This window comes from Mobula hypostoma, chromosome 11 (assembly GCF_963921235.1).
Source record: "Mobula hypostoma chromosome 11, sMobHyp1.1, whole genome shotgun sequence".
NCBI classification, from domain to species: domain Eukaryota; kingdom Metazoa; phylum Chordata; class Chondrichthyes; order Myliobatiformes; family Myliobatidae; genus Mobula; species Mobula hypostoma.
In genome coordinates, this window is record NC_086107.1 from 16,563,935 (window position 1) to 16,577,177 (window position 13,243).

Consider the following 13,243-nt stretch of genomic DNA (forward strand, 5'->3'; position numbering starts at 1 on the left):
AGCACATGCTTCGAGTGAGTTAAGTGTGCAGGATTCTGCCAAAGCTCACTAAATCTTGACGTAATTCTTGTGATCTGGCTCTTTTGGCAATATTAGTGCCTGTCCTTTGGCTAGCAAGACAATTAAGTGGCAGGATTAAGATTGGGTTCACTGTATAAAGCATCGTATAATGCAATGTGACAGCATGAGCTGCTGAATCACAAAATAGATATTTCATGGTCAATCTTTACTTTAATATACTTTTAAAAATGGGGGTTCAGATGTGGAAAAGAAAGTTTATGACAGTTTAAAACCGATTTTTTTTTTAATTTAGATTTTGTATTTGGGTCTAACAACCAATGAACGGCTCAGTTTGATCAAACGTGCACATTCTGGACGTATTGTTGGAAATCAGCAAAATCCGTTCAAGTAAGTACGTTAGTGATATGGATGAGAATGTACAAGGTATGTTTAGCAAGTTTGCAGATGTCACCTAAAGTAGGTGGTCGTGTAGATGGTGAGGATGGGTATCAGACACTACTGAGGAATCTTGATAGTTGGGTAGTTGGGCTGAGGAATGGAAAGAGAAGTTTAATTTGGATAAGAATGAAGTGTTGCATTTTGGGAAGAGTAATAAGGGTAGAATTTTCACAGTGAACAGCAGGGCCCTGGGATTGTCTATAGAACAGGGAGACGTAGGAATAGAAGTATATGGTTCCCTGAAAGTGGCATCACAGGTAAGCAGTAGTGATGAAGACTTTTGGCATGTTGGTCATCATGGTTCAATATTGGGATATTATGTTAGAGTTGTACAAGAAGACATTTATGACAGCACATTTGAAATATTTTGTTTAATTTTGGCCACACAGCTGTAAGAACGATACCGTTCAGCTGAGGAGAGTGCAGAAAAGATTTACAACAATGTTGTTAGGACTCATGGACCTGGGTTGTAGAGAGAAGTTAAAGAGGTTGGGACTTTATTTATTGGAGCTTAGGAGAATTAAAGGAGAAATAGAGGCGTATGAAGTCATGGGAGGTAGAGATTGGGTGAATGTGCATAGTCCTTTTCCCAGCATTAGAGAAATCAAAAATTAGAGGACATAGCTTTACAGTGAGAGGAGAGAGATTTAATAGGAACCTATGGAACAGCTTTTTCACCCAGGATTTAGGATATATTACAACTATCCTTGGCTACTTGTGTAAATCTTGGAACTGAGGTTTAATAGCTTCTGATTTAGAACAAAATACTTCCATGGATATGTTCATTATATCAATTTTCCAATGTCTATCAATTTGCTTGCTTACCACTTGTTTCAAGGATACAGGATGTTTACATCTTTTAATGTTTGCATTAGAAAATTGATAGAGTTGCCATAAAATCTACAGAAACTGCCCTTGAAGTGACAAAGTCCCAGGATTTCTGCACAAAGAGTAATCCATCATTTTTATCTCTGACCAGCAATTATTGTAATCAAAAACATGTGTAGCACCACAGCCAAAGTAGAAGACGATAGCAGCTATACCAGAGAATTATGCATTGTGCACAAGGATAACAAAATTTCATTATTGCAGCAAAGTTTTGGCTCTCAATCCAGTGCAGCATATGCTGAAAAGCGTACAGAATAAGCTGTTAAATTAGATTAAGATTAAAGTCTGTCATGAGCCTTGTGGCCCATCAGGCTGGTGCTTATGCCGGTTTCCGTGGCGTGAAGCAACTGAGAGTATGAGACTCCCCTCCCTCTCCCCCCCCCCCCACCGGATAGGATGCCAATCTATCACGAGGTTAACCCCCAGCATTTTTGCCGGTCCCCGTTGGACACCAGGCAACCACTAATATTGTGACAGGTAGAGAGACCTCTTTGCTGGTGCCTCTTCACTTGCTTAACCTGTTCCTGTGTTCAACTGCAGGTGAGGGCATGACTTCAGAAACACATACGTGTTTTGCGATGAGGTTCGATTGCTGATATATCCAGCATTGCTTCAGTAGAGCCATGTTGCTTGTGGAACATAAGAGGGGATGTATTATGCTTCTTATCAAATCTTAGTTTGTAATTGAAAATTGTTTTATGTATTTATTGCAGTCATGGCTGTTTCCAGAACCTAGTGGACTTCTTCCAATGCCGCTGTTTTGGTGTGCTCAAGCCAAGCAAAATTGACTGGAGTCAGCAGTACACAATGGGCTTTGAGCAACCAAGAACAAATGAGTTTCAGTTTGTATGAGAAGTGTATGTGGGGGAATTGTAATAATTTTTTTATGTATAGATTTCTTGTTTTTGACAGAAGATAAAGAGTTGGCAGATGGTTCTTATCAGTTGTATAATTCGTGTATATCTCAGGTGATGTGATTTCAGTAATTTAAATTGTGACTTGTTTTAAATTGTTTAAGTCATGTTCAACTTCATTAAGTAATGGGGTACTAGTCCAAAGAAAGTAATATTTTGGAGGCAAAATATAGTCAAATATTTGTGAAATAAGATTAAAATCAAATTGATATTATAAATTATATTAAATTGTACACTTTTTAACAAAATATGTATTTTTACAATGATTACTTGTTTAAAAAAACTAATTGCTTTTATTTCAAAAATCCATCGTCATCTATAAGTTAGCTCTGGACATATCTGAACTTTTTGTTGCATTCTCTCTTGTCTCCAACTGTACCAACACTTGGACAATCTGATTTGGTTGTATAGGAATAATTATTGTAACCACAAACTGAGGAAAATACTGTCCCCTTATCTTTATCCAGACTTGCTGTCAGCAAGTAAACCTCTGATACTAAAGCGAAAACACAGCGGATCCTGGAAATCTGAAATTAAAAACAGAGTGTTTAATTCTAAAAGTAGGACAGTTTCTGAGAAGACAATGAAATTTGCTTTCCAGACCCACGTCCTAAGACAGGGAAAAGTTATTGACCTGAAACATTAACTCTTTGTTTCTCACAGATGGAGCTTTAATTTAGAGCCTAACACCTACAGTAAACTAATCCACCATGTAACCATTTCATGAAGTTCCTTACACAGCAGTGGTTCCTGTCTCATTTATTTAGACAAAGAAACTGCAAATTTACAGACTTGTGATTATATTTGCTTCAATGTACCACATTTAAATTTGCTTGGAACTCTATTTTGCTTCATCTTTACATATTCAACCATAGAAAGGAGATGAAGTATAGGCATATGGCTAATTATAATATCAAGCATATCACCAAGCATTTGTGTTTCTCATCCTAAAGCTTATTTATTTTAATAAACTTTAAGGGGGAATACTAAAGATAATAAAGAAATATGGTCATTAAAGTTCAGTTAAACAATTTCAATTTACCCCTGAGTATTGTGTTAGACGGTTTTTTTTAACAGATCTGGCTAATATAGCAAAACCCAACATCATGCAATGCTTCGTGGGAATGCTATCCACATGTTAAGACTAAATGGCCAAAAGCTTGGTCAAAATAGTGTTTTTAAGAAACTTCTTAAATCACGGGGAGAGGTTTGAAAACTTTTGGTAATTCTCGTCCTTGGGATCTAGACATTTGGAGGCATGAGTGATTGAACGCACAGCTTACAAGAATTCAGACCCGGAGGAACAGTAAACTCCTGAAGGCACAGATTTTGTAGAGGTGCAAAGATGAAGAAAGGAAATGTCTGAGATGAAATGTCTGAAAATGGCTTTTCTAGTATAACTGAGCAGTTAACTGAGTCCATTGGTATAATTAAGCATGATGCATCATATATTTTAAGATGATCAATGAATTGCTGTCTACAGACTTAATACAGCCAGCTACCAGCTGCATTTCGAGGATACAAAAGCTATTCTCAGCAATTTTATATATTTGCTGGAAATCTGAGATGCTGTGAAGTGAGTCCTCATGAACTTTTAAGTCATATGAAACAGTTTTGTCAATTAAAATGAATGACATGTATATACAGTTGACTTAAGAATGTTTCATAATTTGTATTTTTATGCAACACGTCTCAATACAGTAAAACTTTGAAACAGAAGTGTTAATTGACTGCAGTGATGTAACCTTTGCTCATCAAGGGTTAAAACTACAGTATCGGCCTGAACCTTCATTTGCTCTATTGGCCTGAGTGTACAATTGCTGTACTTTTGAGCAAATTCCTGAAACAAGGAGGCAGCAAATTAAACATTAGATTCATGGAGTAATCACACAAGCAGGGAAGCAATGTGTTAGGCTCTTAGACCCAAGCTGGTCCAGTGAAATGAATGAATCAGCTGAGGCAGGAATGTGAAGACCAGGAAGGAATGGAAAGAGTTAGATAGAGATGCAATGAAGGTGCATGGTGGTGTGGGGGAAGGCGGGGTGGGATAGAGGACTGCAGATGCTCAGTTTTGAGCAACAGTATGTTTGTCATCTCCTTACTATTAATGTTCCCTCAAACTAGGTATAAAAGTTATTTATCATTATAAAACATAATTTTTTTGTTGACTTCTACGTCACTTAAAAATTGAAATAGGAAACCTTAAACCACACAGTAGTTCACCTCATAGAATCGCAACTTGCATCTCCAAGAGGACCAGGTTCAATATGACTTCTGGCTCTGTCTGTGTGGAATTTGCACCTTCTCCCTCAAACCATGTTCCCTCCATTGCTGTAGTTTCCCAAAGGTTTAATGGGTTAACTGGCGATTGGAAATTGCTCTTAGTTTTAGTGGAGTGGGAAAATCTGAGGAAAGTTTATTAGAATGTGCGTAGAGTGAAAAGTTGATTGATGTATAAGATTAGTGTAATTTTGTGGTTGGTGATTGAGGATCTAACCCAAAGGGCCTGTTTCAAAACAATGTGAAACCATCTCTCACTGCTCCCCATCTGTAATTTCTTCGGCTCTTCAACTTTTCGACCACACTTTGACTCAAACTCGCTATCACAGCCATGTATCCTTTCTTGGAACGTGCCTCCGTCGCCAACTTACTCCAGTTGGCTTTAGGATTCGTTTCCAAGCCTCTCAATTTGGACCTTCTGAGGATCCCAGGTACTCACATTTTATTGACTCTGCCTCTCGCCGCTTCTCCCGTCAAGCTCTGAAGGCGACGCTCTCCGCCATGAGGAGGTACTTGGTGTCCCTATCCCAGACCCTTCCACACCTTCGGGACACTTTCTTCGCCGTCTGTAATGGTCCTACCCGTTATTTCATCCTCCGTCGAATCCACGCCTGCAATCGCCGTTTTTTTTGACTTTGTCATGTTAGGCAAAGATCGCAAGATCTTACATCTACGGACTCCAGAGCCTGCCGGCCCCGACGCTAGCAGGCATGAACTTTCAATTGCGGCGCCCGCCGTTGATCTCGGCGGCTCCAACACCTCAGGACATATTCAAAACCCGGACTCCAGCAACGACCATGGAGACATTCAAAGCGATCGCGCAACCACCAACTGCGACTCCAGCCTTGAACACCAGGCCGGGTCTTTATGTGCTGCTATTGTGACTCCCGTCTCCCCTTCCCCCACCACCACTCCGCAGCCCCGTCTTCCTCAGATCCCACCGTCAACTCCTGGGCCCTCAGAGGCTCCATCTTCCTCTCACCCCAACCCTCCCCTCTCCATTGACACCCCCAGCCTCCCCCCTCCCCCCCGATCCCAGCTCTCATCCATGTCGGGTCTTTACCATCCTCTCCGACCTTCAACTGTCGGAGGCAGAACGCTCTGTTCTCAGTAAGGGCCTCACGTTTGTCCCCCTTCACCCACACCTCAGCGAGTTCCGTGTTCGCCATGATGCGGAACTTTTCTTCCGCCGTCTCCGTCTCCGAGCCTACTTCTTCAGCAAGGACTCTTCCACCCCCACCGATGACCCCTTCTCCCGTCTTCAACCCTCCTCTTCTTCATGGACACCCCGCTCTGGTCTTCTGCCTGCTCTGGATCTCTTTATCGCTAACTGCCGACGGGACATCAACCGTCTCGACTTCACCGCACCTTGTCCCCATTCCAACCTCACTCCTTCGGAACGCTCTGCTCTCCACTCCCTCCGCACTAATCCTAACATTATTATTAAACCCGCCGATAAGGGGGGTGCTGTTGTAGTCTGGCGTACTGACCTCTACCTTGCCGAGGCACAGCGACAACTCGCGGATACCTCCTCTTATTTACCCCTCGATCGTGACCCCACTAAGGAGCACCAGGCCATTGTCTCCCACACTATCAACGACTTTATCCGCTCAGGGGATCTCCCATCCACTGCTACCAACCTTATAGTTCCCACACCCCGCACTTCCCGTTTCTACCTCCTACCCAAGATCCACAAACCTGCCTGTCCTGGCCGACCTATTGTCTCAGCTTGCTCCTGCCCCACCGAACTCGTTTCTGCATACCTCGACACTGTTTTATCACCCCTTGTTCAATCCCTTCCGACCTATGTTCGTGACACTTCTCACGCTCTTAAACTTTTCGATGATTTTAAGTTCGCTGGCCCCCACCGCTTTATTTTCACCATGGATGTCCAGTCCTTATATACTTCCATCCCCCATCAGGAAGGTCTCAAAGCTCTACGTTTCTTTTTGGATTCCAGACCTAATCAGTTCCCCTCTACCACCACTCTGCTCCGTCTAGCGGAATTAGTCCTTACTCTTAATAATTTCTCGTTTTGCTCCTCCCATTTCCTCCAAACTAAAGGTGTAGCTATGGGCACCCGTATGGGTCCTAGCTATGCCTGCCTTTTTGTTGGGTTTGTGGAACAATCTATGTTCCGTGCCTATTCTGGTATCTGTCCCCCACTTTTCCTTCGCTACATGGACGACTACATTGGCGCTGCTTCCTGCACGCATGCAGAACTCGTTGACTTTATTAACTTTGCCTCCAACTTTCACCCTGCCCTCAAGTTTACCTGGTCCATTTCCGACACCTCCCTCCCCTTTCTAGATCTTTCTGTCTCTGTCTCTGGAGACAGCTTATCCACTGATGTCTACTATAAGCCTACTGACTCTCACAGCTATCTGGACTATTCCTCTTCTCACCCTGTCTCTTGCAAAAATGCCATCCCCTTCTCGCAATTCCTCCGTCTTCGCCGCATCTGCTCTCAGGATGAGGCTTTTCATTCTAGGATGAGGGAGATGTCTTCATTTTTTAAAGAAAGGGGCTTCCCTTCCTCCACTATCAACTCTGCTCTTAAACGCATCTCCCCCATTTCACGTACATCTGCTCTCACTCCATCCTCCCACCACCCCACTAGGAATAGGGTTCCCCTGGTCCTCACCTACCACCCCACCAGCCTCCGGGTCCAACATATTATTCTCCGTAACTTCCGCCACCTCCAACGGGATCCCACCACTAAGCACATCTTTCCCTCCCCCCCCCCTGCATTCCGCAGGGATCGCTCCCTACACAACTCCCTTGTCCATTCGTCCCCCCCATCCCTCCCCACTGATCTCCCTCCTGGCACTTATCCGTGTAAGCGGAACAAGTGCTACACATGCCCTTACACTTCCTCCCTTGCCACCATTCAGGGCCCCAAACAGTCCTTCCAGGTGAGGCATCACTTCACCTGTGAGTCGACTGGGGTGATATACTGCGTCCAGTGCTCCCAATGTGGCCTTTTATATATTGGTGAGACCCGACGCAGACTGGGAGACCGCTTTGCTGAACATCTACGCTCTGTCCGCCAGAGAAAGCAGGATCTCCCAGTGGCCACACATTTTAATTCCACATCCCATTCCCATTCTGACATGTCTTTCCACGGCCTCCTCTACTGTAAAGATGAAGCCACACTCAGGTTGGAGGAACAACACCTTATATTCCGTCTGGGTAGCCTCCAACCTGATGGCATGAACATTGACTTCTCTAACTTCCGCTAGGCCCCACCTCCCCCTCGTACCCCAGCTGTTACTCATTTTTATGCACACATTCTTTCTCTCACTCTCCTTTTTCTCCCTCTGTCCCTCTGAATATACGTCTTGCCCATCCTCTGGGTCACCCCCCCCGTCTTTCTTCCCGGACCTCCTGTCCCATGATCCTCTCGTATCCCCTTTTGCCTATCACCTGTCCAGCTCTTGGCTCTATCCCTCCCCCTCCTGTCTTCTCCTATCATTTTGCATCTCCCCCTCCCCCTCCAGCTTTCAAATCCCTTACTCACTCTTCCTTCAGTTAGTCCTGACGAAGGGTCTCGGCCTGAAACGTCGACTGCACCTCTTCCTATAGATGCTGCCTGGCCTGCTGCGTTCACCAGCAACTTTGATGTGTGTTGCTTGAATTTCCAGCATCTGCAGAATTCCTGTTGTTTGGGCCTGTTTCATGCTGTTTACCTCTAATTAATAGTTTAATCGTGAATATATCCACATTTATTCAAAAGACATGATATACTGATTGGCGCATTTGATTTTCCAGCAGATTGAAGGAAGATATCTAATCCATCTTTCAATGACATCAAGTTCTGTGATCCAAGTCCCTTATAGCACGATATCCTGTAATACCTTCAATGGAAGTATTAGACCCAGCATCATATGTCTTCAGCAGAAAATAGTTTGGTCAAAATGTGTTTCCTGACCCTTCCTGAAAGTCCGTCTCTGATTTATTCCCAGACCTCCCAACCAACTGAAATAATTTTAATATTTTAAAAGCTTTTTTACATTAATCTTGTATTATCCTTCCCAGTTATTCTGTTGAATAGTGATTGTGTTTCCTATATCTCTTTCAACTGTTTAGTTCCTTATCGATCTGCTATTGCTTTGTCAATTTCCTAATCAGGTCAATAATTTGCCTTTAAATGACCTTCAGCTTTACCTCATAGTCCCTAATTAGAGACCGTATATGAATTTACAGATGTCATTTCATAAATGACATCTGCAGACATTCCCTTGTCTGCTGCTTTAGTCACCATTTCAAAATGCGTTCAGTTAGATTTGTCAGGGGTGAACAATTCCAATATACCATTCTATACCAATATTTGTAGAAAGAGAAAGTAGTAAACATTTTGGGTCAATGATCCTTCCTTAGAAGTGAGGGGTGGGTAGTGTGGAGGGGTCTGTAGCTTTTAAAGCAGAGCTGGGGGAGGATAGATGTCTAAAAGACTATATGGAGATATAAGATAGTAATCATGCTCCCCATCGCCTGATAAGTTAACAAGCTATTTTAAAGAAACAGTGTGAGAAAGAGACATAAGCATAATAATCAGAAATGATGTGTGAGCAGTTTACCTGAAGATGGTGAACTCTACCAAACCGATCCCTTATCCTGTCACCTCCCTAGCTGTTCTCACCTCCAAGTATCCGTCCCTTATCTCGTTTCCCTCACAACATTCCTTTATCAAATTCCATAATCTACAGATCTCTGTTGTCTTTAATAATCACCTCCCAGTTTCTGCTGCTACCTCCACCCCTTACAGTCCCACTGGTTCTCTCCACCCAATAATCCTTCCTCATCTGGTTCCACCTATCACTTCCCAACTTCGACCTCACCCCTGCATCTTGCCTCTCTATCCTGACCCCTTTACACTGTACTACTGCAGGATCACAACTCAGAACATCAACTGAACGTTTGCCTCCACAGTTGCTACCTGTCCTGCTGAGTTCCTGGAGTAGTGTACTTTTTGATTGGAAATTTAGTGTTCATTTTGGAAGGTTGCGAAGTTTCTGGACAGAAGACAAGATGTGCTAGTTTACATTGATCTTCACTATGAAAGTTGGTGAGGTGACTAGCATATCAGAATCAGGTTTATTATTGAAATATTTCATGAAATTTGTTGTTTTGCAGCAGCAATAGAGTGCCTTGTATAATTTAAAAATTACTATAAGTTACAAGAAATCAAAGTAGAGAGGTAGGGTTCATGGAGCATTCAGAAATCTGGTAGTGGTGGAGAAGAAGCAAGACCTTAAAACATTAAGTGTATGTCACAGATGTGAGGTATACCTCCAATACAAGGACTGCACCAGTTCAAGAAAGCAGCTCACTCCCACCTTCTCAAACACAACTAGGGATGGATAGTTAAATGCTGACTCAACCTGCAAAGCCCACATCCCTTGAATAAGGACATTTAAAAAAAACATACAGGTTGAAAAAGGGTGATTGAGAATTAAAGTGGCGTGCAACAGGATGCTCGGGATCACCACTGCAAACAGTAAAGCTTCCTCACTTGCCTCAATTCTGAGGAAAAGTTATTGTCCTGAAACATTGATTTCTCTTTTCACAGATTCTGCTTGACAGGCTCAATTCTTAAGCGTTTCTGTTTTACTTCAGATTCCAGCATCTGTAGTTTTACTCAATTTCCAGATTGGACACAAGGTGGCAGCAGTGCATTCTTGTGAGATTCTTGTGAGTCAAATAACGGAAACTTAACGAGAGGCTGTAGTTTATACACTATGTTTTTATTTTAAGTGGACTAACAATTGTGATTATTTGAAACAGAAGTAGAATTTTCATTTATCTTGGTGTTATTTTACATACAGACAATAGTTTTAGACACATATATATAGCTAGGGTGCCTAAGACTTTTGCATAGTACTGTGGTAATTTTATGTTTTGCACTATACTGCTACCACACAAAAAAACTAATTTCATGACATATGTGAGCAATGTTAAACCTGATTCTGATTTGGGCCTCTATTATGGACTGAAGCAGGAAGGGGGCAGGAAGAGGGGAATAATGGTTGAGAAAAGAGGAAAGGAGAGGGAGAGAGCGGGAAGCACCAGAGACGTTCTGTAATGATCAATTAACCATTGTTTGGAATCAAATTACCTTGCCTGGTGTTTCAGAGCTGGGTGCGTTTGCACCCACGACCCACTGGCACTCTTTTGCCACCTGTCCCACACCCCTCCTGCACCACTCCACCTTTGCCATTTCCAACATCCTTTGATCCTGCTAGATTTACAAACCTGCTCTCCGCTCCATGCTGACAATTCCGGATATGTGTGACTAAGACTTTTGCACAGTACCACAGAGTTTTAATTGAAAATCTATGAGCATTGCCTATATTTGGTATATACAACACAGAATCGGATACGTCTTGATAGTAGCCAAATTCCTGTTGACCATCAAGTCCTATCTATACTAGTCTCATTTACCAGCTCCGTCCATAGTCAGCCATGCCCTTGATGATTCAATTGCTTGTCTAGATGCTTCATGAGAATATCTACTTGCAGCATGTCGACACTGAATTGAATTGAATTTATTTCTTACATCCTTCACATACATGAGTAAAAATCTTTACGTTATCTCTCCATCTAATTGTGCAATGTGCAATCATAGTAATTTATAATAAATAGAATTTCAATGTAACATAGAAATACACTCAAATCGGCATGTAAATCAGTCTACACACATCAAAGTTGCTGGTGAACGTTATTCAGTCTGATGGCCTGGTGTCCCAGAGCCTGTTGGTTCTGGTTTTTATACTGCGGTACCATTTCCCAGATGGTAGCAACTGGAATAGATTGTGGTTGGTTACAAATAGATTGCAAAACTTTGTACCAGTTTTGAAGCATTTCTAAATAGTCTTTGGGTTAGGTAGCTCTTGAAGGGGCAGATGAACTGGGCTCGGTTTATAAAATTGTAGAATGTGTGTTTTGTCAGGAAGACCATTACTTTATGTCTATTTCTATTTGTGAGCTGCTTTCTATACAGCAGAGATACCCACATTATGCTGTTAAGATTCAGATGCAATAGTTACTGTATATGACTAGGAGAGAACTTTACTTGTAATGCCTGCCTGTGCAGATTTCTTATGGGAAGTAGAGATTCCATATTTGGGAATTGACTTAGCAAGTTGCTGTGGTGTACCTTGCAGATGGTATTGGAACCAATGCTAGTAGGAGAGGGAAGCTACAAGGTGGTGGGTGGAATCCCAATCAAACAAGCTGTTTTGTTCTTGATGGTGTCAAACGGCTTGAGTGTTGTTGGAGCTACACTCATCCCAGAAATGTGCATTTGAATAGTCTGTATCTTGTTGGAGATAGAAGAGCTTTGGAGAATGGACAAGACACTCACCCAATGAAATATCAAGAACTCTAACCAGTCGTAGTAGCTACCTACAGTAGTTAGTGAGTGGTTTAAGTTTAGTTTCTGGTCAGTGATGTATCTCAGGATCTTGTTGAAGGATTTCAAAGTTCAAAGTAAATTTATTATCAAAGTACATATATGTCTCCATATACTACCCATAGATTCTTTTTCTTGCAGGCATTTATAGTAGAACAAAGAAATACAATAGAATCAATGAAAGACTACACACAAAGGCTGACAAGCAAACAATGTACAAATGCAGATGAATTGTGTAAATGTTAATAATAAATAAGTAAATGAATAATACTGAGAATATGACCTGTACAGTCCTTGAAAGTGAGTCCATAACTTGTGGAATCAGTTCTGTGTGGAGGTGAGTGAAGTTATCCACGCTGGTGTTAATAAAAAATTATTTCTGAATCAAGAAAAGCCAATAGAAGATCATCTACTTATGCTTTTAACTGCAGCAAGATCACACCTGCTACACTGTTGTAGGACTGTAATTACATTTAAAAAATGATTAAGTCAATGCCCTTGAATTAATGAACAGCATAACTTTAATTTTCTGGCAGTGGTGATAAATAATTAGATTTACAAAATAATGGCTTGTTTTAATAGACTTTCAAGAGACTAAATACAGAAGCCCTTTTGGACAGAAGACTGCCGAACACAGCCCGTGCAGTTTATCATTCTGGTTAGACATCCTAGAAAATACGAGTAAAAATGCAGTTTGTGATTAAATTAAAGAACACAACTTGTGAAAGGTCAGTCATTGCAGTATTGATTTATTTTGTCATATATATGTTGCCAGGATATTTCTTACAGAGTGCTCAGTTACTCAGATAATACAGTTAACTCTAAAAGCCGTGATGTGACATTTACAAGCAATCAAAGAAATGAATAAAGCTTTTAATTTATAATTGGCACATTTGCCTCATGCATCTGTCACACATTTCTAGACTACCTAAAGTGAAAACAAATTAATCTTTGTTAAAGCATAAATCCAGCTGCTACTGGAGAGTCTGAAACTTGTAAGGAACAGTACCTCCGAACTGAAGGATCATGGAAATTCTGCACCAGTATGTTTTCAATTGGGCCTCAATCCTGGACAACTATCCACAGTTGCATACATTGCAAGCCACAGACATCCACATTCATTAAACAAGTACTGGAAAATGATTGAACAATGAAGCACATTAGAGGATTCCCTTAGCGACTAAGGATAAATCTCAAGCAGTTCCCCAATAATGCCGATCTTCACTTTTGCTCCACAATCCAGTTTTTATGGCATCAGCTGTGCGAGAGAATATTTGTATTTACCCCA

General features: G+C 41.6%; 1 protein-coding gene across 1 annotated transcript in view; it reads left to right on the forward strand.

The window, feature by feature from the left end:
* Nucleotides 1–3,973, forward strand: part of zdhhc13 (zinc finger DHHC-type palmitoyltransferase 13) — a 63,285-nt gene extending 59,312 nt beyond the window's left edge. Inside the window, exons 16-17 of the mRNA XM_063061709.1 lie at nucleotides 314–408; nucleotides 2,061–3,973. Of these exons, the coding sequence (XP_062917779.1) occupies nucleotides 314–408; nucleotides 2,061–2,199 (234 nt within the window). The 3' untranslated portion in view covers nucleotides 2,200–3,973. The remainder of the gene's footprint in view (nucleotides 1–313; nucleotides 409–2,060) is intronic.
* The last annotated feature ends 9,270 nt before the right edge of the window (nucleotides 3,974–13,243 follow it).